The sequence below is a fragment of the Aquila chrysaetos genome, chromosome 14 (genome assembly GCF_900496995.4).
Source record: "Aquila chrysaetos chrysaetos chromosome 14, bAquChr1.4, whole genome shotgun sequence".
Lineage (NCBI taxonomy): Eukaryota > Metazoa > Chordata > Aves > Accipitriformes > Accipitridae > Aquila > Aquila chrysaetos.
The window spans coordinates 19,213,711-19,239,000 of NC_044017.1; the positions used below are offsets into that span (position 1 = coordinate 19,213,711).

General features: G+C 37.1%; 1 protein-coding gene across 6 annotated transcripts in view; it reads left to right on the forward strand.

Annotated features, from left to right (window-relative positions):
- DACH1 (dachshund family transcription factor 1) overlaps positions 1-25,290 on the forward strand; it is a 366,735-nt gene that overhangs the window by 237,556 nt on the left and 103,889 nt on the right. For 3 of the 6 annotated variants that reach the window (XM_030036529.1, XM_030036531.2, XM_030036532.2), the window contains exons 4-6: positions 10,055-10,210; positions 10,750-10,922; positions 23,005-23,140. In XM_030036529.1, the coding sequence (XP_029892389.1) occupies positions 10,055-10,210; positions 10,750-10,922; positions 23,005-23,140 (465 nt within the window). The remainder of the gene's footprint in view (positions 1-10,054; positions 10,211-10,749; positions 10,923-23,004; positions 23,141-25,290) is intronic. The other 3 variants (XM_030036533.1, XM_030036534.2, XM_030036535.2) reach the window with 1 other exon arrangement.

The window sequence follows — 25,290 nt, forward strand, 5'->3', positions numbered from 1 at the left end:
GTAGTAAGGGTCCGAAGTCGCGGTCTACACCAACTGAAGAATTGCCTACATGAGACCAGTTTAAGCACAAACTCCCATCCAAATTCCTATTTTCGGCAAAGCTTGGGCACTTGCCCATAGGCCTGAACCACAGTGCTGTCGCTCAGAATTTCAAACCTGCATCCTTCTCCTTGGACAAGTTTCTGGATCTGTCTGGTTTACTTGCCACTGTACTAAAAACAAAGCCTATTATACTAAGCCTGTTATGCTGATTATACGGAGCAACAAATTGAATGAGGATAACTTCTTTCTTTATAAACTGAAGCAACAGGGCATCTTATGCTAAAACAACTTAAATCCCTATTTCCCAGAAAATGTTCTAAACATGAAGTTATATACTACTCAGCCGGGCATGTTCTGTCTTACGTGTTCCTTAAGCATACAGAAAATATTCATATACACAATTAAATACAATGAAAATATATAGTAATATATTAATGTTCTATTAAATGGGAAATTTTTATAAATAAGCAGATACAACTGTAAGCGAGATGTTCACTAAATAATTTGTGATGTTCATCATGTTGAAAGAGAGATAAAGAAAATGTAGTTTTCTGCTGATTTTGGTTGACTTCTGATAGCTCATTAGTCTTCATATTATAAAAACTACATCAAGGGACTAGCTGTAATTCTAGCTTTCTGCTCTGAAGCTAATATATTTGCCCAGGTGTGCCAGTAAAATGTTGTCCAGTTATTCTCCTGAATACAATGCATACAACTGCATCTAGTTTTTTATTTCTTGATGATGTCACAAATTTACTTTTACATGTCTAAATTACACTCTTATCTTATAAAATCATATAACCATAAAAATAAACTGTATATTAGCTATGAAATGAGGACAAGTTAGGTATTTGTGAAAGGAGACAAATGGAAAATCTATTTTTAGGTAAATGTCACACAGCCTGTAACCGAGTTGCTGAGCTTTGACTTGTGTTGGACAGTTTCATTATTCATTAAATTGAATTTTAAAAAAGCTTTTCCTGTGTTAATCTTTTTGGTGAAATAATGAAGGATTAGTATAAAATATAACTTATATATTCCATGGGATTCATTGTCACTGTAAAAAGAAATTCTTTCACTTATTAGTTTATATACTTTCAGTATTTTCTGATTCATGATTAAGCATATACTCTGATATTCAGCATGTAGAATTCCATCTTATTTCCTGGAATTACCAGTTTGTACTGCAGTATTTATTTATCAGAACATGAAAATGGAAAGGGTGAGTAAAGTGGGTACAAATCTGGCTTACAGTGCAAAGTGCAGTTATCATTTCTCTGCCATTCCCAAGAAAAACCTATGCAGTAAAATTAAGACAGTGAATGAAGCAGTCAACATGATTGAGGCTAAAACCTGTTTTTCTGATTGCATTTGTCTGCGAAGAAGAAACCGTATGTGATTTCAAAGGTTGTCTTGGCTTCTCCTTAATGTATTTCTATGGGAAAATGTTTATCAAAGAATAGTCTCTTTTTTTTTCTTTTTTTTTTTTTTTCAGAATTTGTTATGCCTATCTGTGCTCCATCGTGACAATAGCAGAACTCCAAATACCAGACCCGTAAGCCCACTATGTTAGAGAAAATTATAAAAACTTTCAATTATCAGGCCACATTGCTCATGGCCTATTTAAGAGCATAAGCTTGATTATATAACCAGAAAATAACAAGGCAAGGCTTTGTGAGGGGGAGAAAAAGAAAAGAAAAATCCTTATATAGAGCAGAATGCACAGTGTTGCATAGAAGTCTTGGGAAACTTATTATTTTCCTATGTCATAGTACTTGCTCTCCTGATCACTTTGTGATCTCAGAAGAGGTAGTAATTTTTTTTTCTTAAGTATCAATAATATGAGACAGATACTGTTTACATATGGCAAAGGTCATTTTGCTTTTAATGATGTAGCAGTAACATAGAGGTCTTTCTTACAAAAGTGCCTTTATCTGTAGATGTCTGTCCTGTATACAGTTTCACAACACTCATATATTGCAGATATATACTACAGCTGATTTTAGGAGACTGAATTATACAAAAATGGCATCACAAATTTATAGCAATTCGAAGTCTAAAGCAGCAGGATTTGATTTGGACGGTTATATGAAGAGGTTTTCTCACTGTCAGGATGCTAAGATTACCAATTTTTAGCACACTGATTATGCATATTTTCCAGTAGACATAAATAGCCTAGATAGTGAATAGTCCACTTAAGAAAAATGAGCCAACACAGCTGATACTGATGCTTTGTTTGGTAATTGTTGCTGTGATACAAATTGTTTCAGCAAACACAGAAGATAACAGCAAGATTACGGGACTGAAAGATCAGTAGTACACAAAAAGAAAAAAAAAAAGTAGTGATTTGCTAGTAGAAACTCAGGTTCTCTTTTGTGGTTTTGCTATGTGATATTGTTTGTGTATGTAATAGTACCTGAAACCATCCCTGAGCGAGGACTGGGATTCACTTGCCTAAAGACAAGCTTGAAGTAGTCTCTGCGATGCCGTAAAATTTCCAAGTTTTCCACATGAAAGGAATGGGAAGACCTGCAGGCCTGGCAGATAGCCTAATTTTAATTTCCAAAATCCACCTATAATCAAGAAAGGTTTGGCTTAGTTGCCTAGACATAGAAATATGCTACTATCTTAGATACCTTCGAGTATCCTGCCTGATCTACATCTCCAGATAGCCATGGGGTCTCCTGCAGGTGCTGTGTTGTACTCACCAACCCCGTAAGACATGGCTCAAATTATTTTGGCCATCTCAGGTGGTGTGTGTTTAGGCCATTGAGTTGAGTCTGGGAGAAGGGTCACTGTAATCCCTGGAACCAGGAGATTCAGATTCAGCTGACCAAAGATAGGTCTATCTCCCACAGAGCCTGTTGGCAAGATCCCTGTTGACTATCAGGGCAACTAAACTGCTCAGCTCGTATTGTCAGAACCTAAATTTAGGCAAACTGAATCCTAATGGGGACAGAATGAGAAAGGAAAAGGAGTAAGCAAATAAGAGATGTGATTGTAAAAATGAGTCTGGTACGTTTAGATCAGAGTTTGTTTGCGAGCCTGACATTGTACAGTTTTCTGCTTCATTTTCTTTTTCTTGGCTGCATTACCTTCTAGTCCAGAATTGTTTTCATTTATTATTACCATCCTTAGCTACCTAATTGTGCTACTAATGAATACAAATAATCCAGGCATCAGGCTTTTACAGACCCACTTCAGTGTACAAATAATGGTTTGTTGTGTAACTGCTGATTATGGGAGAAGGTAACTGACATTATGGAAAATATGTGCTGAAATGTTAGTGATGGGGAAAACACTGAATTTTGTAGTCTGCCTTTTAAATTACAAAAACGTATTGTCATTTTTATTCCATCAGTTGTCCATGATGAGTAAATGTGAGACAATCTGAGCCCAGTTCTTAAGCACGTGTACTTATATTTGGAACTTCTATTTCAATTTTTTGAGTGCTTGTATTAGCACTATCACACATGAAATACGTAGTTGGCTACCAAATTGCCTATTCAAGTGCACATGTATGGGGTTTGAGCACTCAACATTAAGCATTTGCATTTCAAAATTGGATCCCTTGTGCTTGAAAGCCTTGAAAATGCTACTCTATGGTCAGCCTAGTGCAGCGTCAATTGAAATGCAGTTTGAATGCAATGTAGAGCTTCCAATTGCTGCTTCAGAAAGTGTTATGCTGAATCTGGAACACTTTGCATAATTTAATTAATTATGCCACTAAAAACTGATTTTCTCTCAATTTAAAGCAAACAGCTTTTATGAGGGTGAACTGCAGCACCCAGGGATATCAGGTGTCCAAGCTTTTAATCCTATTACAAAGACTTGACAACCACTGATGGAAACTGGAAAAACATAAGCCTCCAGCAGGGCAACAAGTGGAGAGGAAGAAGGCAACAGATTTTTAATACTCTTTGAAACCACTGTACGCATTAAATCAAAATCAAATGTAAAAAGCGACAGAACTGGTAGCTTGCACTTTGTTGTGCAGGCGGTGAATAGTGTCTAAGGAATAACACTTATTTCGCTTTGACATTAATGAAAATAACTGTTTCCTCTAAGAGGAAAATTGCTCAGCTTAACTAACATAAGAAAAACACAGCAAATGGCCAAGACTATTTGTATCTGTGTCTGTCCACTTAAAGTGTTCAGGAGTGCAACAGCCTGTAGTTTGAAAGTGGTTTCTAATGTTATGGATTGCATTCTGTCTATGAATCATTTTCCTTGTAAACAGATCTTGACAGACGATGCCAGACTACAAGTATTAAAGAATCTGTCACTGCCTAAATGCAAGCCTCGATACTTAGCTTTCTGAAGCTTGTATCCTCTCTTCCAATTTGTTATTTGGTTTGATACCACTCTAAAACAATAGACACTGTAATTTTGAGGCAGAAGGGGGTACTGATTTAGAAAAGCTGTAATTTCTGAGCCACATAAGCAGTGCCATAATTGGCAATCTATGACTGACCGTGCAAAATTCTGTGACCAGGTTAGGAGGGGTCACAGCAGAATTGACTCCATCTCCATATTGAACATCAGTGTGTAACGTGAAATTAACTGTACTGTAGATGACCTTGCTAATAAATACGGAAAATATCTTATTACTGGGAATTCACCAGCCCTATAAAATGCAAACATCTCCATTACTTATAATATTAACAAATATTCATATAATTACTAATATATATTTATGCATTATATGTATTCCTTTATATATATGACACATATATATATATTTGGCAGGGTACACCTGTCTCAAAGGAGGAAAAAGATCTTTGCACAGAAGTTAGCAGGGCTCATTGAAAGAGCTTTAAACTAAATTTGAAGGGGGAAAGGGATAAAACCAGGCTCACTAGAGATAAGCCTGGGGTCACCATGCCAACGTTTGAGGGACGGTGTGCTATGCGAGGTCCTTCGGTCTGCCATCTCAGTGGAGAAAAGGGATGGAGATCCATACAGCAGCAAAGACACAAGGGTTATTGGTGTGTTAGAAACCATGGAAGTGCCTGAGAATGGTCACGTAGGAATTGGAGCTTCTCCCCTCCAAAAAGGTGGTGGGATCAATATCCCAACTGAAGTGCATCTACACCAATGCATGCAGCATCGGCAAAAACCAGGAGGAGCTGGGAGCCATTGTGCAGTGGGAAAAGCATGATATAGTTGCCACCGCGGAAACACGGTGAGATGACTTGCGCAACTGGAGTGCTGCAATGGATGGCTATAAACTCTTCCGAAGGGATAGGCAAGGAAGGAGAGGCAGTGGGGCAGCCCTGTATGTTAGGGAGTGTTTTGACTGTCTGGAGCTTAATGATGGTTATGATAGGGTCGAGTGTTTATGGGTAAGAATCAGGGGGAAGGCCAACAATGCAGATATCATGGCGGGAGTCTGTTACAGACCACCCAACCAGGATGAAGAGGCAGACAAAATATTCTATAAGCAGCTAGGAGAAGTCTCAAAATTGCTAGACCTTGTTCTAATGGGGGACTTGAACTTGCCAGATGTCTGCTGGAAATACAATACAGCAGAGAGGAAACAGTCTAGGAGGTTCTTGGAGTGTGTGGAAGATAACTTCCTGACACAGCTGGTGAGTGAGCCAACCAGGGAAGGCGCCCCGCCGGACCTGTTGTTTGAGAACAGAGAAGGACTTGTGGAGGTTGGAGGCCGTCTTGGGCACAGCAATCACGAAATAATAGAGTTTTCAGTTCTTGGAGAAGTAAGGAGGGGGGTCAGCAGAACTGCCACCTTGGACTTCTGGAGGGCAGACTTTGGCCTGTTTAGGAGACTGGCTGACAGAGTCGCTTGGGAGGCAGTCCTGAAGGGCAAAGGAGTCCAGGAAGGCTGGATGTTCTTCAAGGAATAAATCTTAAAGGCACAGGAGCAGGCCGTTCCTATGTGCTGAAAGATGAGCCGGTGGGGAAGAAGACCGCCCTGGCTGAACAGAGAGCTTTGACTGGAACTTCGGGAAAAAAAGGAGAGTTTATGACCTTTGAAAGAAGGGGCAGGCAACTTGGGAGGACTACAAGGATGTCGTGAAGTTATGCAGGGAGAAAATTAGAAAGGCCAAAGCCTAGCTAGAACTTAATCTGACTACTGCTGTAAAAGACAATAAAAAATGTTTGAATAAATACATTAGCAACAAAAGGAGGGCTAAGGAGAACCTTCATCCTTTATTGGATGCAGGGGGAAACATAGTGACAAAGGATGAGGAAAAGGCTGAGGTACTTCATGCCTTCTTTGCCTCAGTCTTTAACGGTAAGACCAGTTGTTCTTGGGGTACCCAGCCCCCTGAGCTGAAAGACAGGGACAGGGAGCAGAATGAAACCCCCGTAATCTAAGGGGAAATGGTTCCTGACCTGCTACACCACTCAGACACACACAAGTCTATGGGGCTAGACAGAATCCACCCAAGGGTACTGAGGGAGCTGGTGGAAGTGCTCACCAAGCCACTTTCCATCATTTATCAGCACTCCTGGCTAACTGGGGAGGTCCCAGTCGACTAGAAGTATAGCAAATGTGACGCCCATCTGCAGGAAGGGTCAGAAGGAGGATCCAGGGTACTACAGGCCTGTCAGTCTGACCTCGGTGCCAGGGAAGGTTATGGCGCAGAACATCTTGAGTGCCATTACATGGCCATGTACAGGACAACCAGGTGATCAGGCCCAGCCAGCATGGGTTTGTGAAAGGCAGGTCCTGCTTGACTAACCTGATCTCCTTCTATGACAAGGTGACCTGCTTAGTGGATGAGGGATAGGCTGTGGATGTTGTTTACCTGGACATTAGTAAAGCCTTTGACATCATTTCCCACAGCATTCTCCTGGAGAAACTGGCTGCTCATGGCTTGGACGGGTGTACTCTTTGCTGGGTAAAAAACTGGCTGGATGACCAGGCCCAAAGAGTGGTGGTGAATGGAGTTAAATCTAGCTGGCATCCAGTCACAAGTATTGGGGTCAGTTCTGTTTAATAACTTTATCAATGATCTGGATGAGGAGATTGAGTGCACCCTCCGTAAGTTTGCAGACAGCACCAAGCTGGGCAGGAGTGTTGATCTGCTTGAGGGTAGGCAGGCTCTACAGAGGGATCTGGACAGGCTGGATCGTTGGGCTGAGGCCAATTGTATGAGGTTCAACAAGGCCAAGTGCTGGGTCCTGCCCGTGGGTCACAACAACCCCACGCAACGCTACAGCCTTGGGGAAGAGTGGCTGGAAAGCTGCCTGGCGGAAAAGGACCTGGGGGTGCTGGCTGACAGCCAGCTGAATATGAGCCAGCAGTGTGCCCAGGTGGCCAAGAAGGCCAATAGCATCCTGGCTTGTATCAGAAGTAGTGTGGCCGGCAGGACTAGAGAAGTGATCATCCCCCTGTACTTGGCACTGGTGAGGCTGCACCTGGAATACCGTGTTCAGTTTTGGGGCTTCTCACTACAGGAAGGACATTGAGGTGCTGGAGTGTGTCCAAAGAGCAATGAAGCTGATGAAGGGTCTAAAGAACAAGTCTTAAGAGGAGCAGCTGAGGGAACTGGGGCTGTTTAGTCTAGAGAAAAGGAGGCTGAGGGCAGACCTTATCGCTCTCTACAACTACCTGAAAGGAGGTTGTAGGGAGGTGGGTGTCCATCTCTTCTCCCAAGTAACAAGCGATAGGACGAGAGGAAATGGCCTGAAATTGCACCAGGGGAGGTTTAGTTTGGATATTAGGAAAAAACTTCACCGAAAAGATTGCCAAGCATTGGAACAGGCTGCCCAGGAAAGTGATTGTGTCACCATCCCTGGAGGTATTTAAAAGACATGTAGACATGGTGCTTAGGGACATGGTTTAGTGGTGGACTTGGCAGTGCTAGGTTAACAGTTGGACTCAATGGTCTTAAAGGTCTTTTCCGACCTGAATGATTCTATGATTCTATGACTTTCAGTAGTTGTTTTTTAATGAAGCCTGAAGTGTCATAAAACTAGCTTTATTATTTTATGGACATATGCCCTAAGATAGGATGAATAACCATTTGGAACTACCTGTCTTTCTCCGTTGAATCTGTATCAACACCTACATTTTGGCTAAAATTAAGTGAGATTAACTCACTTTTTCTGTTTAACTCTTATTTCCAGAGTCATATTTGAAGTATACTCAAAATAAGTGAAATATGTATGCCACAGTGGCAAAAAGCAGAAAATTAGAGAAAATAAAATCAGAAGGAAGAAATATTTTTTCCAGCTAAGATTTAGGTCCTTCAATTATCTATATGTTTGAAAGTAGGTTCATGGTTTTTTGAGAGTCTCTGAGTTCTCAGAATACAAGAAAACATGTTCACTTATCAGAGGTGATGAGATTCAAATCATGTATTAACCAGCTCAACTATGTACACTGCATAAAGGTTGTGACAATTTCTTGTAAAATAATAAAAGTATCTCATATAATTGATTCTTTTCATTGTTTCATAAAATTGCTTTGTTTGATTGCGGGAGAGTTTGGACTGAATTTTCATTACCTATTTCTGAACAATTTACACTGGGATTGAGACAGTATTGAGCTAATGAGTTAGAATTTATATTGAGCCTTAACTGTCTTCATGAAGTAACTAGGGAAAGAAAATCATGGCAATAATGGAGTATTTTTCATTATAAACTATGTTGTACAGCTTTTACAATCAGGTTTTTAATAGATCTAGAGAAATTAAATTGGAATTCTACCAACTTTTGTGCTTTTGTCATCCCATGAAAACGATGTTAAAAAATGTCAAGACTAATGTGCTAATCCTGTTTCTACTGAAGTAAGGATGAGGTGGTATCAGTCCTGTTGTTTTTCAGGCCCTGTTGTTCATTAAGAAGTAAGATGTACATAGAAAAGCATTCATAAATATGCACTTTGCTGTAATCCCTAATGCTAAATAGAAATTGAGTATAGATTAAATAGGTCTTGACTGAAAGTAGAAACTTTCAAAGTCAGGAGGGTGAAATTGTGCTCTATATGAAAAAGGAAGCAATCATGTATTGCTGATGGATATAGTAATACTGCTGAGAATGCATGCATATATACATATTTATTAATATATTCAAACATTGTTTATTGATTGCATATGGTAAATAAACTCATATAATGTGTGTATAGATTACTTTGTATGTGTAAACATACATATACTCAGTCTCAGCATTACACATAAATATGCACCATGAATAACATAAGTCATCAGATTGGAAGAGTTTAAACTTTTCATTATATATAAATGTACAAATTAATAACGTTACATGTATTTTTAGTATTGTCCTTTAATTGTATCCTTCTGTTTAATTATGTGGGTATTTTTTATGACGAGGTCTGCAGTAGTGAAAAAGGGTATTTCTCAAATGTATGAATTATTGCTTGTCTCAACACTTACTTGTCCGCGTTGTTCCTTGCTATTAGTCCTTTCCAGTACCAGAAGACTGCAGGAATTGATTAATAATCCCTTACCTTTTAATTAATAATATGAAATAAAAATTGAATATACAAAACAGAATCGTCAGCCAAGCACATATGCATGCATGTTGGTGCCCTCAATAAATTAAAATTTTAGTTACTCCCTATAATGTTTATTTATTTACAAATACAAGAAGAAATATGACTGTAGTTTAAATTTTAATTGGCATAAGAGGCAATACTCTTTTTTTAGACATTTTGCAGGCAAAAATATTCTCTCACATATAAAACAAATGCAATATATAATTTTACTTGCTAAGAATGGCACAAGTATATGTAAAATATACATCAAACACAAAGTTCATGTGAATGAGCACAACTGTAATACTTTTAGGTTTGTGTTTTAACTTTAAAAAGTTATCCTTACATATCTTTTTCTTAGGGTGAAAAAAACCCCAAACAAACCAAAAAGTCCTTCCCCCAACCCACATATTAAAGAAAAAAAAAAAAGAATAAAAATTGCCACTTGCAAAAAAGGTTAGATTGCTGGCCTTGCTTGCAAATTCAGACACTGAAAATTTGGAGTCTTCCTTCATCCAAATAATATATATTCATTCCCCACAGGCAGCAGTGATGGTTCTTGGGATAAAGAAAAACTTCAGTCTCCCCCCACCCAAGGATCACAGGCCTCTGTTAACCACCCCAACTTGCCTGGACAGCATAATGTTCCAGTTAGCCATCCTCTCAACCCTCTTCAACAGAACCACCTTCTGCCAAATGGTACGGGTTGACATCTTTCAGCACTAACATCAGCAGTTTTCCAATTCCTGTCTTTATTTTGTGTTTATATAAATAGGCTATGAAAAATCAAAGATGTGGGGAGCATTGGAATACTTCCTTTAAAGTATTAAGCAGAGGAAGTGGAGACAATAGAGAACAAATACATATACAATAAAATTGATACTTAAAATAACTGCTAACCTGTGCATCAGTGGCATAATAATGCATTGCTAAGGCACCTTACAGCAGATATTAAAAAAGATAATAAACAGCCATTGCTTAGCAATGTTATCATACATTACAGTGATATGAACAAACTAAGAGGTCTAATAGCCTCTCCTTGTGGCTAGAAACCCTCCATGGTTGCTAGTGACTTACCCATGCATATCCCGGAAGAGAGCTGACATATACCTGCTTTGTCCTGCAATGTGAACCATCTTGTCACCCATCACTTGAATATTGTCCATCAGGAGAAAAAAAACCCAGTGTTTTAAAAAGATGCATAAACCTATTTCCCTTTTTTTTGTTTCCCCCACCAGGATTGGAACTTCCTTTTATGATGATGCCCCACCCGTTAATTCCTGTGAGCCTACCTCCAGCATCTGTCACGATGGCAATGAGCCAGATGAATCACCTTAGCACCATCGCCAACATGGCGGCAGCAGCACAAGTGCAGAGTCCTCCATCCAGAGTTGAGACATCTGTTATAAAGGTAACTATATAAAAAAAAAAAAAAAAAACACACAAAATTCTAGCACACTCACAACTGTCATAAATATTATAAAGGTGGGTAGGTGTCAAATGTTATAAGGTATGTCATAAAGTCAAGAAACACAACTGTTGTAGCCTTGGGAACACAGTAGGCTGCTGGTGGCCAGTTTTATCTTCTCAGTTCTCCTCCCCTTCTCTAAATCAGTATTAAAACAGTGCTCAAGTTGAAGCATTTTCATGCAGAATACACAGCTTTCTGATTTTTCGTATTTCATAGTCTGTAGTCTAATGGCAACATTCCTCAAGATATCAAGGAAGAAATTACTCCTTGCTTAAATTAGAATAGACTGTTCTTCCAACTTCTAAATCTAAGCATTTGAACTGAAATGCTGCAAATTATCTGAAGAAGGCTGAAAGGCTTCTTTATTACCTCTGCAGAACCTAAGTTGCCAAATACCAGAACAGAATGGAATGAAGTTGCACAGAACAGACCTGGTAATCTGCAGGCCAGAACTATAGTATTGTAGAGATATCTCAGATATATCTGATATCTGAAATTGTCTTTTCATTTTAGGTTTTGTTTGCTGCCTGTAACAAAATTAGTCTGGTTATAGAGGTATTTAGCAGAGGCATGGAGTCTTTTCTCCTTCTGACTGAAGATGATCTGTTTTCATTTTAAAGGCATTTCTCCCTTACCACTAGATACTTAAAATCTGATTTGACATGTATTCAGATACCTACATTTTACCTGTTACACTTCTTTAGTTCTAATAAATGAGATACAGAAAGTACACAAATATTGTGCTTTTATGTAACATTCACATATTAGAAATAGACATGCCTTTGCATGGTTATTTGATATTTTAGTGCTGTGTTGGAAATCTGTCCATTAATGCAATTCCTTTGACAAAAAATGGATAAACTTAAAATCTCTTGAACTTGCAAATCAAGAGTTGCAAAAGTTTTGATGTTCATGACGATTTAAGCAGAGTGAAGAGGTCATATTAGGACATTCAACATGCTTGTGCTCCTGTCCTCTTTAACCTAACAAGCCCAGAATCATAAAGAACCATTCAGTTAAAAGTCAATAAATCTATGTTGCTATTGACATAGAAAAATATGGTCTGATGGCCTAATTTGGGTACCTGTACTTTCAAATGTAGGATCTTCTTTGGAGGCCTTCAGTGGCATCCCTTTCTCACCTTTGATGACATGGGGAGTTAAGACATTGGTTTGAGAAGAATTGTTTCTTTAGGTGCTATGTCAGCAAGGCTAGATTCCACCCTAATGTCCACCTTGCCCGTATCTCAGGAATATAAACACTCTGCTGCTAACTAACTGTTCGATTATACAGTCATTTCTGCACCTTTGTTTTTCTATTTTCACTTGATCAGTATTTAGTAAGAGTTACATGATACTAAAGTTCTCTGGAACATACGTGGTGCTCCATTTAATTCTAAATTTATTTTCTTAATTGGAACAGTGACCACTGGTATTACAGAGTTATCTAAAAAATGAAGATTGGGATGGAGCACATGCTAAATGACACCTGACAAGTATGAATTACTATGGCAACAAAACTTTGTTTTCACTATTTTTCCTACTATTTTCCCTTCTTTCATTTTCTGTGAGCTATTTGATTTCACTTGTAAGACTACAAAATTTGACCTTCATGAGCATTGGTAACCTTCTGCTTCTAAAGTTTGACAAGCTGACTTCTAGCTTGTAAAGTTGATTTACAAGCTAGTTATAGTTATTAAAGTAGCCTAAGTGGCCTACATTTAAATATGTCTGTGGGACCACACCCCAATGTGACCCCTGATCTTTCTTTGTCTCCAGTTACCAAAATCAGGTAGATTTGAAGTACAACATAGCTCTTACACTATGCAAAAAAGCTTTCCTTCTGCGGAAAGCAGGTCCTGATGTGTTCACAGAACTCACCACATTATGGGAATATTGCTGGACCCAGGAAGCACTTAACTGAGAAGTACTTCTGGCTCATCTGATCTAAACCTGTCTAGTAGGTTTAAAAGCATTGGACTCTGAAGGGAGACTCTGTCATCATGTGACTATGTGTATTATTTTAACCATAGGCAGTGCCATACCAGAAAATTTTCCTTATCCTAGAGTTCCTTAACTTCTTAACAAGTTTCATTATAATCTAGGTGAGATTTTGAAAGTACCTAGCAATTTTGGTTCTCTGTTTGAAACTTTTTAGCAGCACTTTGTAACTGGAAAATCATAATTTTTTTTTTTTCAAAATCTTGCATATTTAAGCATTTGTTTGTATTAATAATCTACACTATTTATCTCTGTCATTTCTGAAAATTCAGCTATCCTGTATTCATGCTAATTAAATCTTCATCATAGCTGCCAACTTTTGCGCAGCTCCTGGCATAACATCTTGTGCAAGTTATTTAACAAACCAGGTTTTGTGTTCCCATCTGGTTTGCACATAACCGTAAATTAAAAAGATGTGGATTTACAATGAAGTGTTTTTAAATGGCCAAATTAACCTAAGTTCTATTTAGAAAAGTGCTCACTCAAGGGTGAAATATGCATTTTTTGAAGTTTGCACGATTAAGTTAGAATTCTGGGACATTTAGGTAGAACCTTATGGAGGCACTATCTAAGTGCTGCTGTGACTTCTTTAGTCAAGGCCTGTGACATATTGCCCACAATACATTTGTACTACAGCTCAATACATAAACACAAAATCTGCCTTCCAAAACTCACTTCTGAATGTGAGACCTTGCTGCACGTAGTTATTTCAGTGATACTGTAAGGGCAAAGGAACTTTCCCTCAGGCCCTTTGTTGCACAATGTACGTCTAGTTTTATGTCCTCTGTTTTTGTCTATGGCAGATGAATATGGTCATGTGGATAGAGATACCACGGCCAAGTAATTATGTTCCTATTTTTTAATACTGAACAGGATTGAAACATAAACCCCAGCAACCTAAAATCATGAGGTCATTGTTAGGGGGATTTTCTTCCCATGAGCGTGGACATAATGTCACTGGCAGTTTACCTGTTCCTCACTAGGCATAGTCAGAGGCTGTGATTTTAGTGTCCATTGAATTATATGCACTGAGTAGTTGAGCAGGAAACTCTCTAATCAGCATACTTTTTGAACCTTGCACTGGCAATGTAAAGTTTATGAATAATAAGTTATAGCACAATCAAAATAAATATCTTAGAGGATAGATGTAAGTGAGAAGGTCAAACCTCCTTTCTCTTTATTTTTACAGGAACGGATAAATAGTACAGTTGCTCTCTTTCACAAAACTGTTTGTTGTTAGAATCATATCTTCCTTTTTTTTAATTGCCACATTTTTTAGACTTTTTCGTTTTGTTTTCATTATCTTCTGGCTCATTTTTTTAACCCTAATTTTACTTAAATGTTTTTCCTCAGTAACAATGTTTCCACAAGTTGATTTGAAAAGTTTGTGAATCACTCATCTTGGAGTTCATAGTTGTAACCTGAAATGAGAGCGTAGATTTGAAATTAGAGTACAAGATGTTTACGAGTTTAAACTCTGCTTGAAAGTTAGAATACCTATGAGAAATTTCTACTCTGAAAAGTAAATCAATAGTAACCTTATCTAATTAAGTAAAAAAGAACAAAATTAAGTCTTAGAAAATCTAAGTCTTCAGATTATAAACAACCTGGTTCATTGGATAGAAGAATTGCCTTTGTGAACAGTGCCACGGTAGATGACTTGCTGACCTTTCCTTCCAATTCACCGAGTTCACAGTTAGTGCTGTTATCTTTAAACTCACAAAGCTTCAAATGCCTTTCTATTACTGGGCAATATTTCATTTCTTCATGATAAGAAGTTGGAATAAAGCTGAGTTCATGTACTAACCAAACATTTTATCCTTGTATGTTCAGGAGATGAGACAAAGACAATTACAAGGGAAGCCTTACAAAGCAACACCTTAGATTTGGCAGTGAACTCTGAGCTCTAAAAATCTTCAGAATTATATTTCAGAAGAGTGTTGTGCCCTTTCAAACATGAGACGAACATTACATGTCTTTTTGTAATGGAATGTTTAGATATATGAGTTGGATGAATAAGAGGAGAGCAACAACAAGCAGGGAAAGCAGATTGTGACAGCAATGAATTGCAGTGAGTGTGACGGCTGTGACCTGGGGATGCTTTAGACATGAGGTGGCTTTCATCACCTGCCCATGGTTGCAAAGGCTCAGCTTGTTAGCAGTTTCACTACATCAATTTTTTTCACTCAGCAGAAAGATATATGAAAATATAAAGGACATACCTCATATTAATAGCAACTTGAAATATTTCTACATTGTAAAAGTTAGAACAGAGCAGCTTGCCAGAGTCAAAAATTGCACTTTATCTGTATAATGTTACTAATACTTACAGAAAGAATTAAGAATAAAGCAGAAGAAACTGATACCGCCAGCTGAAAAAGTGACCACTGGCACAGTAGTTTTCCACTGCATATTAAATACATGAGACTAAGTTTTGCTAATTTGCTAAATATATCACAGCACTGGTTGCGTTACACTGGTTCATAATTTGTTTATCTCTCTCTCTCTCTCTCTCTCTTCCTGTTACCCAATAGCAGAAATTTACTATTAATTTATTTAACCAAGGTAGCTGCTGACAGATTTTAAAAAAACCAAACACCTCTGTTTATAAGCCTATTCTGATATGAAATTTTATTTTAACATTCATTCACTTTTTCATTTTTCATTGGCAATATGTGTGTGTTCCTATTGATGTAATTTAATGTTCCTATGTTTTTCACCTATAATTGCTGCCAAAAAGTCCAAATAATAACCAAAGAGAAGAAATATGACACTGCCATACAGAAATGACAGAACAGAGTACATTTAAAAGTCTCAACAGAGTACATATTTAAATGTCTTATGTCAGAGTGGTGGTGAGCAAGTTCAGAGAGTGGACGTGAGAGGAAACGGACTCCTAAGAGGAAAATGAGCAAGGTCACTTCATGGAGGGGCTGGGCAGCAAAGGGGCTACAGAAGCTTCAGCTTAAGTCTTCTCTAACTGCTGTGTGAGCACCCTTGAGTTTAGTGCAGGCTTTTAATACCAAAGGATATTGGCCATCATAAGATGTTTCAGTGTAGAAGAGTTTACTGATAACTTATTTTCCAGTTACAGAAATGATGACTTTTTTAATATGTTTAGATAAAGTGTTTCTCAAAATTGGCTGGCACACCATCCTGTGGAGACAGGGACCATAGGAAGTACCTTGAAACTACAATTAGACACCCTGGATAGAAAACCCTTCCACTTAGCTGCTATTACCAACAAAGCAGAATTTTCCTGTTCTATAAACTTGAGAAAACTGTGAGAATTATCAATGTACCAGATGTTACTGTAAAATCTTTAGATGTGACTGTCTTCATGCAGTGAGTAAAATTACATCCAGTGAAGAAAAATATACTATACACAAGTGCATGAAGAGTGAAGCTACTTCCATTTCCCCATTGTCTGATACATGAAGTAAAATCAAGTTTTCTTCTACATATAGGGAGAAATTTGCTTTAATATAAAACATTTAAATGTCTTCTAGGGCATAATTCATTGGACCTATTTTAGAGTGAGGTGAGTTGTACCCTGGAAACGTAAATGTATGGGTAAAAAATGAGCCTAGGGTCACTAGCTCAGACGTAGATATTTGCAGTATACACGACATTTAGTCAGATGATTTCTTGGTGTTTGGCTGGGTGTATGGTTTGGATTGACTTTGAGGGGTGAACTCCTAGTGGTGCTTCTTAAGCTTGAATGGTTGCTTTTTGAGTAAGACTAGATTTTCAAAAAAGGAGAGAAAAAAAAGAAAAAAGCAGGAAGAGTCTGTCCAACTTGCTAATAAGTAATTACTAATTCAATTTTAAGAGTTTTTTTGCATATCTATATGTTTGCATGTTGTATGGGGGCTTTTGTATACCTTAGAAGGATATTTTGGTTTTTAGACCAAATATTCATTTAGAAGGCAAAATATAATTTATAAATTTAGCTGAAAGGATACACACAAAAAAAGAAGCAGGTTCAAAACAGTTGTCAGGACATTTTTATGACAATCCCCAAAATCCAGAATTCTGTACTGTGAGGCCCCGTGGCACTTCCAGAAATGATCCTGCTTTATCATGATTCCAAACTGTCAACACCTGGAATGCTACTCTAGTTTCACCAGTACAGCCAGGCTCTTTCGTGGCATTGATAGGTATCTACTTTTGTTTGTTTGTTTGTTTGCTTGCTTGTTTTTAATCTCTGTAATGGCCCAATCCTATGAAACTCACTTCCTGCCTAGGTCACTGTACTTTATGAATTGCCCATGATTTAAAGGAGTTGGTTCTCTGTTGTTGTTGAAGTACTGTTAAAGGATTACTTGGGAGTCTCCTGTTTGGACTTCCTGTCAGTTAACTGCTGCTGATATTCCCAATAATCCTGTAGTAAACAGAGAAATAAAAATCAAGCAAATCCGTAGTCTTTTTGTCTGTTGTTCTCTTTCTATATTTTGTGCTATCAATTATCAGTATTCTTGTGATGGGAACAGCAAGGTAGAATCAATGAAAAATTGCAGAAGTAAAATGGAAATCAAGTTAACTTAAATTGGTCCAAAAGATAAATAATAAGTTCAAGATATTCACAAAAAGAGAAAAAAAGTCTTATGCAAATACCATGGATTACGTTCTTTATAAGAAATAGATCCACTATTTAAAACAATAGTGCAATTAACAACAACACAAAACATCTGAACTCCTGAATTTTGATTGGGATTAGAAGTATGTCTATAAGAACAAGGTGAGAAAGATGACATGCATCAGTGGGAAGTTAGCAAGATCTTTAGCAAGCTAGTGATAGTATGCAAATAAGGAAATAGAAATGAAATATTCGATCAGTTTGATAACACACATTTTATAGTAGTGATTGAGGAACGTAGGAAATAATTATTAGCCCAATTCATCTTCCAGTTCTTAGGACTAAACATTAATTTGGAGTCTCATAGCATTTTAGACTAAAGCTAAAGGAAAAATTAAGCTGTGAAAGCAAAATATCCTGTTTGCAGGCAATACAAAAGATACCCAAGTAATTCATTTATTTCACCCATTTAACTAATACAATGTCAAATAAGTATGCCATTTTACAAGAAAGCCATTCCTGGAATCCTTCTCACAGAAGTTCAAAATAGGTCAGTAAGGAACTGAAGAGTAAGAAGTCTGTGTTTTGGTCATTGTGAAAAAGATTATTATAATTTTACCACAAAAAGGCTTGGAAGCCAGGTGCCTTCCCAGAAAGGTCAGAATATTATAAACTGATTAAAAGCTTTTATTTTTTTTTTTAAATTAACAGTGTGTGTCATATATCCTTTCCTCAGTATGAAGTTACCTAAACTATTGAAAAGTATGACACTGAAAATAAGTTATTTTATCCTCTGCACTTCAATGACTTAAAGCACAAATGTCCTTAAAGGAGTTTGTTCAACACTGAAGAGCATCAAGACAGCTGAATAGTTTTAAAAGCGATATACTTCTACAGCTGTACTTGCATGTCTAGAGCTCAGCCCATGACTAAAATTAAAGGATGACTAAGCCCAAGAGATGAGTCTTACTGAAAAGCAAACTAGAACAAAGGAAAAAGATGAAACTGAAAATACCTGTAGGAGAAAAATATGCAGATGAAGGCTGTGCTTGCCAAACGGGTTGGTTATTGGAAGTAGGCATATTCAGACTTTGTCAGAAAGATTCTGGAATTCTGTCACTAAGTAACAGGAATGGCAAAGAATAAAGAATGTTTGTGGAAAGACTGAGGTGGTGAGAACCTAGAAGATATCACTTCCTTGTCTGCCTTATTAGGAGCAGAAGTATTAATCCTACACATATTACCTGAAATGTCTTTTCCTGGATAGTGATATAGGGACCAACAGCTGAACTCCATGAACTTTACGTTTTGCTGTATTTCTGAGGAAGACTTTTGGTAATGAGGCACTTTTCAAACTATGAAAACATGCTGCTGGAGCAGAAAGAAAAGAGGGCAAAAAAAGAGATTAACATTAAATACCTACCTTTGTGACCTGGTAAGAAGAAAAAGACTTATATGATATAGGGAAGAAAGTATTTATGGTCTTCTAGATACCATTACTGATGTATTAAGATAAATCTTAATAGGAAGTTACTTAAAAGGAACTTTTGGAATGAGATCTTACAGTATGGTCTTTGCATCTATGCAAAGACCTGTTTGAAAAATGTAGAAAAATGTTAAGTACATCAAGACACTTCTGTGGAGAGACTGAGGCAGTGTTATGTTGTGGGTGATATGTGGTATTCTGGAACAAAATTGGAGTGGCTTATCATTCTAGAAACAACTTCAAACTCATAAGTTAAAATCTCTGACAGTTAAAATCTTTTACCTGTTCTTTACAAGATAAAAAAAAAAAGCCCAGTGTCACAAGAACAATTCTGTTATTTATGAAATGGACTTGATATTGAGTGTGTGTAACTTGTAATGTCAGTGGAGTAAGAGTACAGGAAAGGACATTGCAGCTCCCTAAAGTCAAAGTTTCATATACGGTAGGAGCATTTTCGGAGGAATTAAATGTCAGATTCTTAAATGCTTAGGATTCATGATTTGGATCAGATTGTAAAGAGCACCAAGACAAAGAATACTTCAAATTTGGCCCTTAAGAGTGTGTTGTCCCTTGCTTAGTATAGCTTCCCTTTCTGATGCATAATTTTGAAAAGTTGGTTGACCATACGTTAAATTGCTACATATGCTCTAAATTGTTCACACTACTTTTTACTCATGAATACCTGTAGAAACAAAGAGGGAAGAAAAAAATGGAGAAAAAAGGTAGCTAGCAAGGGTTGTGTTTTACAAGTGATGAATAATTCCGTATTTCTTGCTTTCTAGTAAATATTGTCAATAGAGTTTTGGGAACTATTCAGCTCATCAGCCAGTAAGTGCAAGCATAGTGTTTTTAGGATCCTGCTGCCACTCCAGAAGGGAGCAGATCTTTTGTAGGTCCTGTCTGTCAACCTGGTGTGGACATCTCAAAACCCTTCAGTAGCTCAAATGGTTCAAATGTGAGCAGATGAATTGAGCTGTGTAGGTATCTGGTTTTGGAGGAGGCTCCACAGACTTTTTTGTCTATATCTCAATTGAGTGAAATGGGAGACAACTTAGCTTCAAGGTGAGCCCTTCATGTAGCATCCTAGATAGAGGTGTCTCTGAAGTTTCATCTCTAGCTCATGTGTCAAAACTGCATTTAGATATTTACATTCAGTGTTGATTTCAAACTGAACCCTGCACGGTTTCCTCCTCATACTTAATTTAGCAAAGTCACTCATTTTATTCATTTGTTTGTTTGTTGTGAGGCTATGAGCCTAATTACAGTACAAGCCAACACCAGATTCTCTAGAGATATCTTTAATTAAGTGGAATTAAGTTTGTCCTGGGAGTAGACAAGTTTTAGGAAAAATACTGGACAGTGGACAGTATCCTAGGTGATTTCTATTGCCAGGATTATAACACAGTAAATTCCATTTCTTTGCTGTAGTTACAACTTTGCAGAAGTTACAAAATAGCTCTGATCATCTGAGTTATTTACTGAACACATTTTTGCACATTTCCTTTTTTAAAAAATTTAAAGTGAAGTCTAAATGTAAAGTTAATATTTTATCACAGACAAAATTCATTTTTCTACACAAAATCTCTAGTAAGGAAGACAGCTTATATTGATATTCCAGCACCATTAGTTTATCACTATGACTTTTTAGAACTACAGAGTATTTCAATTTGTTATTAGTAGCATTTCCCTTTATTATTGTAGCTAGTTTTGATAAAGACAAAAAATTGCTATAGACTATATTATTGATTGTGGAATTATGAAGTAAGGAAATAAAAAATGAGTTAAGGTATTAAATTAATTTATTTTCCATTTCTACATAGTTCAATCCCATGTTTTGTTGGGGTTAAAGGGTATTTTACAAATTAATTGATAAGGCCAGTATATATAGTTTTCTCATAGAGTTTGTCTGCTATCTCATATTATATGTGACTAAAACTCATTATCTGTTTTGTTTGTGCAGTAATTATATTTTGTTGTCCTGTGCATTCCTTTTGCTCTATCCATCTCATAATACGTGCTGTAAAAGCACACATAAATAAATAGGATAAACAAATTAAGCTGTTTAAATAAATTAATTTACTCTGCAGCTCTGTATTCAAATCTTATGTGCTCACTGGATTTCATTTTAATGAAACCCTTCTAAGAACAATACATTGTATGCCAAACAGTGAAATTATATATTAAATGAATGATTAAATATACCGTGTTCCAATTTATACCAAATCTGTACGCTGTGCATGCTTAAATCCTCCTAAATCTAAAGAAATAAATCTTCTACATTCTGAAAACATCTGCATTATAATCCTTCTCTTGAACACCCAGTTCATGGACATAGAAACACAATCAAAGTCATAATAAGCCTAGAGCTATGATGCAGTTAAACTGTCCTCATCAATGTTTTTGACTTAAAAACCTGAGACTATTAAAGTGGAATCCACTTAAATGTCTTGAAACATTGCTCTGAAAGGTCTTCTCCCACTCCATCAACAGGCCCATTGAATCCCTTTGCAATCAGAATCTCAAGTTTAGCAAATATTTATTATGAAGCTTACCTGGAACAAATCTATTGATTACTATAGATGGTCATGTTGCTAAGTTTCATAGGAATGCCTTCAGAGAAATAAGTATTCATCTAGCTACTGTGCATGAAAAATAATGACTGCTGCAAAAGCAATTTCCTCTGTGAGGAACGTGATGCTCTTTTCAGGAAAACTTTTAGGCATTTGCAGCAGCAAGTTTTCATATGTGTTATTAAACATGTACTAATTATATTATTTCATTACTGAAAGCTTTTAGTGAATTGAATGTATACAGTTGGTTTTTGTTTGTTTTTTTCTTTGGGTTGGTTGTTTTTTTTCATTAGGAGTCAGGATTTCAATTATCAAAAGGAAAAAAAACCCAACAACCAAAAAACCCCTGGTTTAACATTTTAGTCCCTCCAATAGAATTCCCTTCTAGGAACTATTTATTTTTATCACTATTCGACCAAACCAACCTAACTCACACATATTTTAGCAATGACATAGAGTCTTGGGAGCTATTAGCAATAAAAAGGAAACTGCAGGGAAAGATAGGGAATTTTCTAGAAAGGACTATTCTGCACTCAGCTCCCTTGGTTTATTGTTTCTCTCAAAGTTCTGTGTAAATATCAGATATATCTATCTGCTACATACTGACAGTTCTCACATAGCAGAAGTGCAGTTCAAACCATCACAGTCCTCATGCTCTAATTTTCAAAATCAAGGAACATCTTGAAGTGCATCATAGCTCCTCCTGGCTACCATGCCAGGCTTTTACCTGGATAGAAAAACATAAATGGGCATTTGTCCCCATTTTGAAGTAGTGATATAGCCAGTGATATGGCCACACTCTTCCAAAAAGTGTGGTTCATTCCAGGTTTGTGCTCCACTGTATAAACAGACAACTGTATTGGTTCAGTAGGGAGATTATATTTTCTTTATGATCCATAGCAGTTCCATAAGATCTCATTGCTCAAGAAGCCCTTTTGAAATTAAAATGTGGAGTAACATTCAGCATAAGCTAAAACAGCAGTGTCTGGTCTTTATTTATTTATGAAAGTACATAGCTCCTCATCCCGTACGGCTAAAGTCTATAAGCCAAAATGTGTATTTCCAATTCAACAGCATGCTGATAAAAGTGAGGAAAAAAACAAACTCAAAAGCAAAACAAAAACCTTATTTTTATAAGTAGTCCAGAAGGCAGTTTAAAAGCCTGACAGGATGAGCAGCACTCACATTGCATACTAAAACATAAGGTCTAGTGTCCTAAAATTGCCAAGTTTCCTTTTGAGAATACTCTGCAAATCCTGGACACCTCACTAGAGGAAAGAATAGGTTGTAATTTAGGAGGGAGACACAGTTTAGGGAAGTGATGTTTGGAAACAGAGGTTTAGTTTAACATTGCCTTTTTTTGCAATTATTTTTTCGTGGGATCTAGGAACGTGTTCCAGACAGCCCTTCTCCTGCTCCTTCTCTTGAAGAGGGCCGAAGACCTGGCAGCCATCCATCCTCTCATCGAAGCAGCAGTGTGTCCAGCTCTCCTGCACGGACCGAGAGCTCTTCAGACAGAATCCGTAGGTCACATTCTTCTCCTTGTCACCACTTTAAATTTGATTAGGTGCAGCTGGTTTTTCTAATCAAAATGCCCTCGTCTTAAATAGATCTCATATGTATCATGTTCGGAAGTTCAGCTGCAATAACTATCTCCCAACATTATGTTCCCCAGTTTACAGTATCATAATATCTGATGCTACATTAACGGGTACTGATATAAACTGCCATCATGTCATATTAAACATAAAGAGATGAGCTATGAAATACAGAATTGCAGCCAGGAAGCAATTTGCTAGATTAGTTTTAGAACTGAACATATAGTGTAAACATTTTTTTAAAGAAACTGAGTTTTATTTAATCTGGTTACTCTGGTTTGATTTCTAAATTGAATCTGACTTCATAAGCAACATTTTACATGGGTAGAACTGCTTGTTAAAGAGAAGAATTAGGTTAAACCAATTAAAAAATGTGCATACTGTAAAATTTTTTAAATATAAAAATTCGTAATGGTGACAAATATGATACAGAGAGTATTATCACCTAATAGCTCACAAGGGGCGGAGCAAAATTAAACTATGGTGTTTCAGAGTGATACTGTTTTTATCAAGGCTCCATGTACAGAATGTAAATTACATGGTGAAGACCCTGAATTCTATGATATTCCAGTGTAACAGTCTGGAAATTAAGGTTTTAAACACATATTATGTTATGGGTATTTATTTAAATTCATATTACACTTGTCCATTCCTTTTATTATTGCTCCGTTGCAGGTTTTGTGCTTTTAAGGCATCTTTCCACAGTGGGGTTTGTCAGTAGGTGAAACTGGAGGATTTGGCAGGCAGATAGAAGGCCATGAAATAGTTATATGAAATACATAGTCGTGTTGATTAGATGCAGCACATGTGTCTTTTAGATGGCTTCTTTTCAGGCTCTCTGCAGACTCAGGAAGCTGACTCTTCATTGACGTTCAGATGAAAGATCTTTCATTACTATGTGATGAAAAATGCCTTACCAAAGAAAAGAAATGAGGCCTGACCATGACAAGCTGAAAATTCTTTTTTCTTATCACTTGGAAGATTCAGAGTGCAGATTAAGCTGGCATCCCATATACTGTGACCTATCTATTTCCCCAGGCTCAACCCACGAGCCTTTTGTTATATTTTCTCTCCCCTGTCCAGCTGAGGAGGGGCGTGATAGAGCAGCTTTGGTGGGCACCTGGCTCCCAGCCAGGGTCAACCCACCACAGAGTTCATAAGTAAAGTTTTAGAAAAAAACCTCACAACCCTGAATTTTTAGGGTTTTGATCCAATAGTATATTTTTTTACAACTGGTGAGGACCTTTCCATTGTTCTTTAAATAAAAAAAGTAAATTAAATTAAATTGAGAGATACTGGTTTTGCTAAGGAATGACTTTTTTTTTTAACCAATTGTACTATTCAGCTTACTCTGCTTACTTAGCAGCAGAGAGGAGTGGGACCTTTGCACATTGTTTCTTCCAATGTGAACATAAACAGTGTTCCTTAAATACTGGATTACTTCTGTAACTTACTTATTTATAAAATAACTCTTTTCTCTCCTATCTGATTTGTTAACATTACACCCGATTCTTAAGTACATCTGCTTTTGTGGTGCCAGCAAGAGTAAGGTGACTGGGATACATATGAAAAAATGCTATACTGAAAATGGCATAAGCCTCTTGCAAATACAGTTTTTCAGGATAAAAGCATAGGGATATAAACTACCTTATATGGGTTTCTGAGGAGTGTTTGAGACCCATGCAGGTCTGTTTGAGAACTGTTGGAAAGAGCCTTTCAAGCTGTCTGATGAGCAAATAAGTAACTCTACTGTTGTACAGTGTATTTTGAAAAAGTGTTTATCACCTGGAAGGCCACAATGCTTTATTTAAGGAAGTTAGGGACTGCATATTGGGAATGCTAATATACAAGAGGTTTTGTACATCTAACTAAAAAGAAAACATCCATAAGTGTCTCACATGGAACTTTCTATGCTTTTCTGGTTTGCTTCATTTTGCATTTCAGTTCTTGTTAAATAAACAAGAAAATGTTTGCAAATATCCAACTTTGTCCAGAGATACTGAACTCTTCTTTGTAAAATGAATTGTTTTAAACCAGAAGTAACAGGAAGAAACTCTCCCGCTGTGTGGATGCTG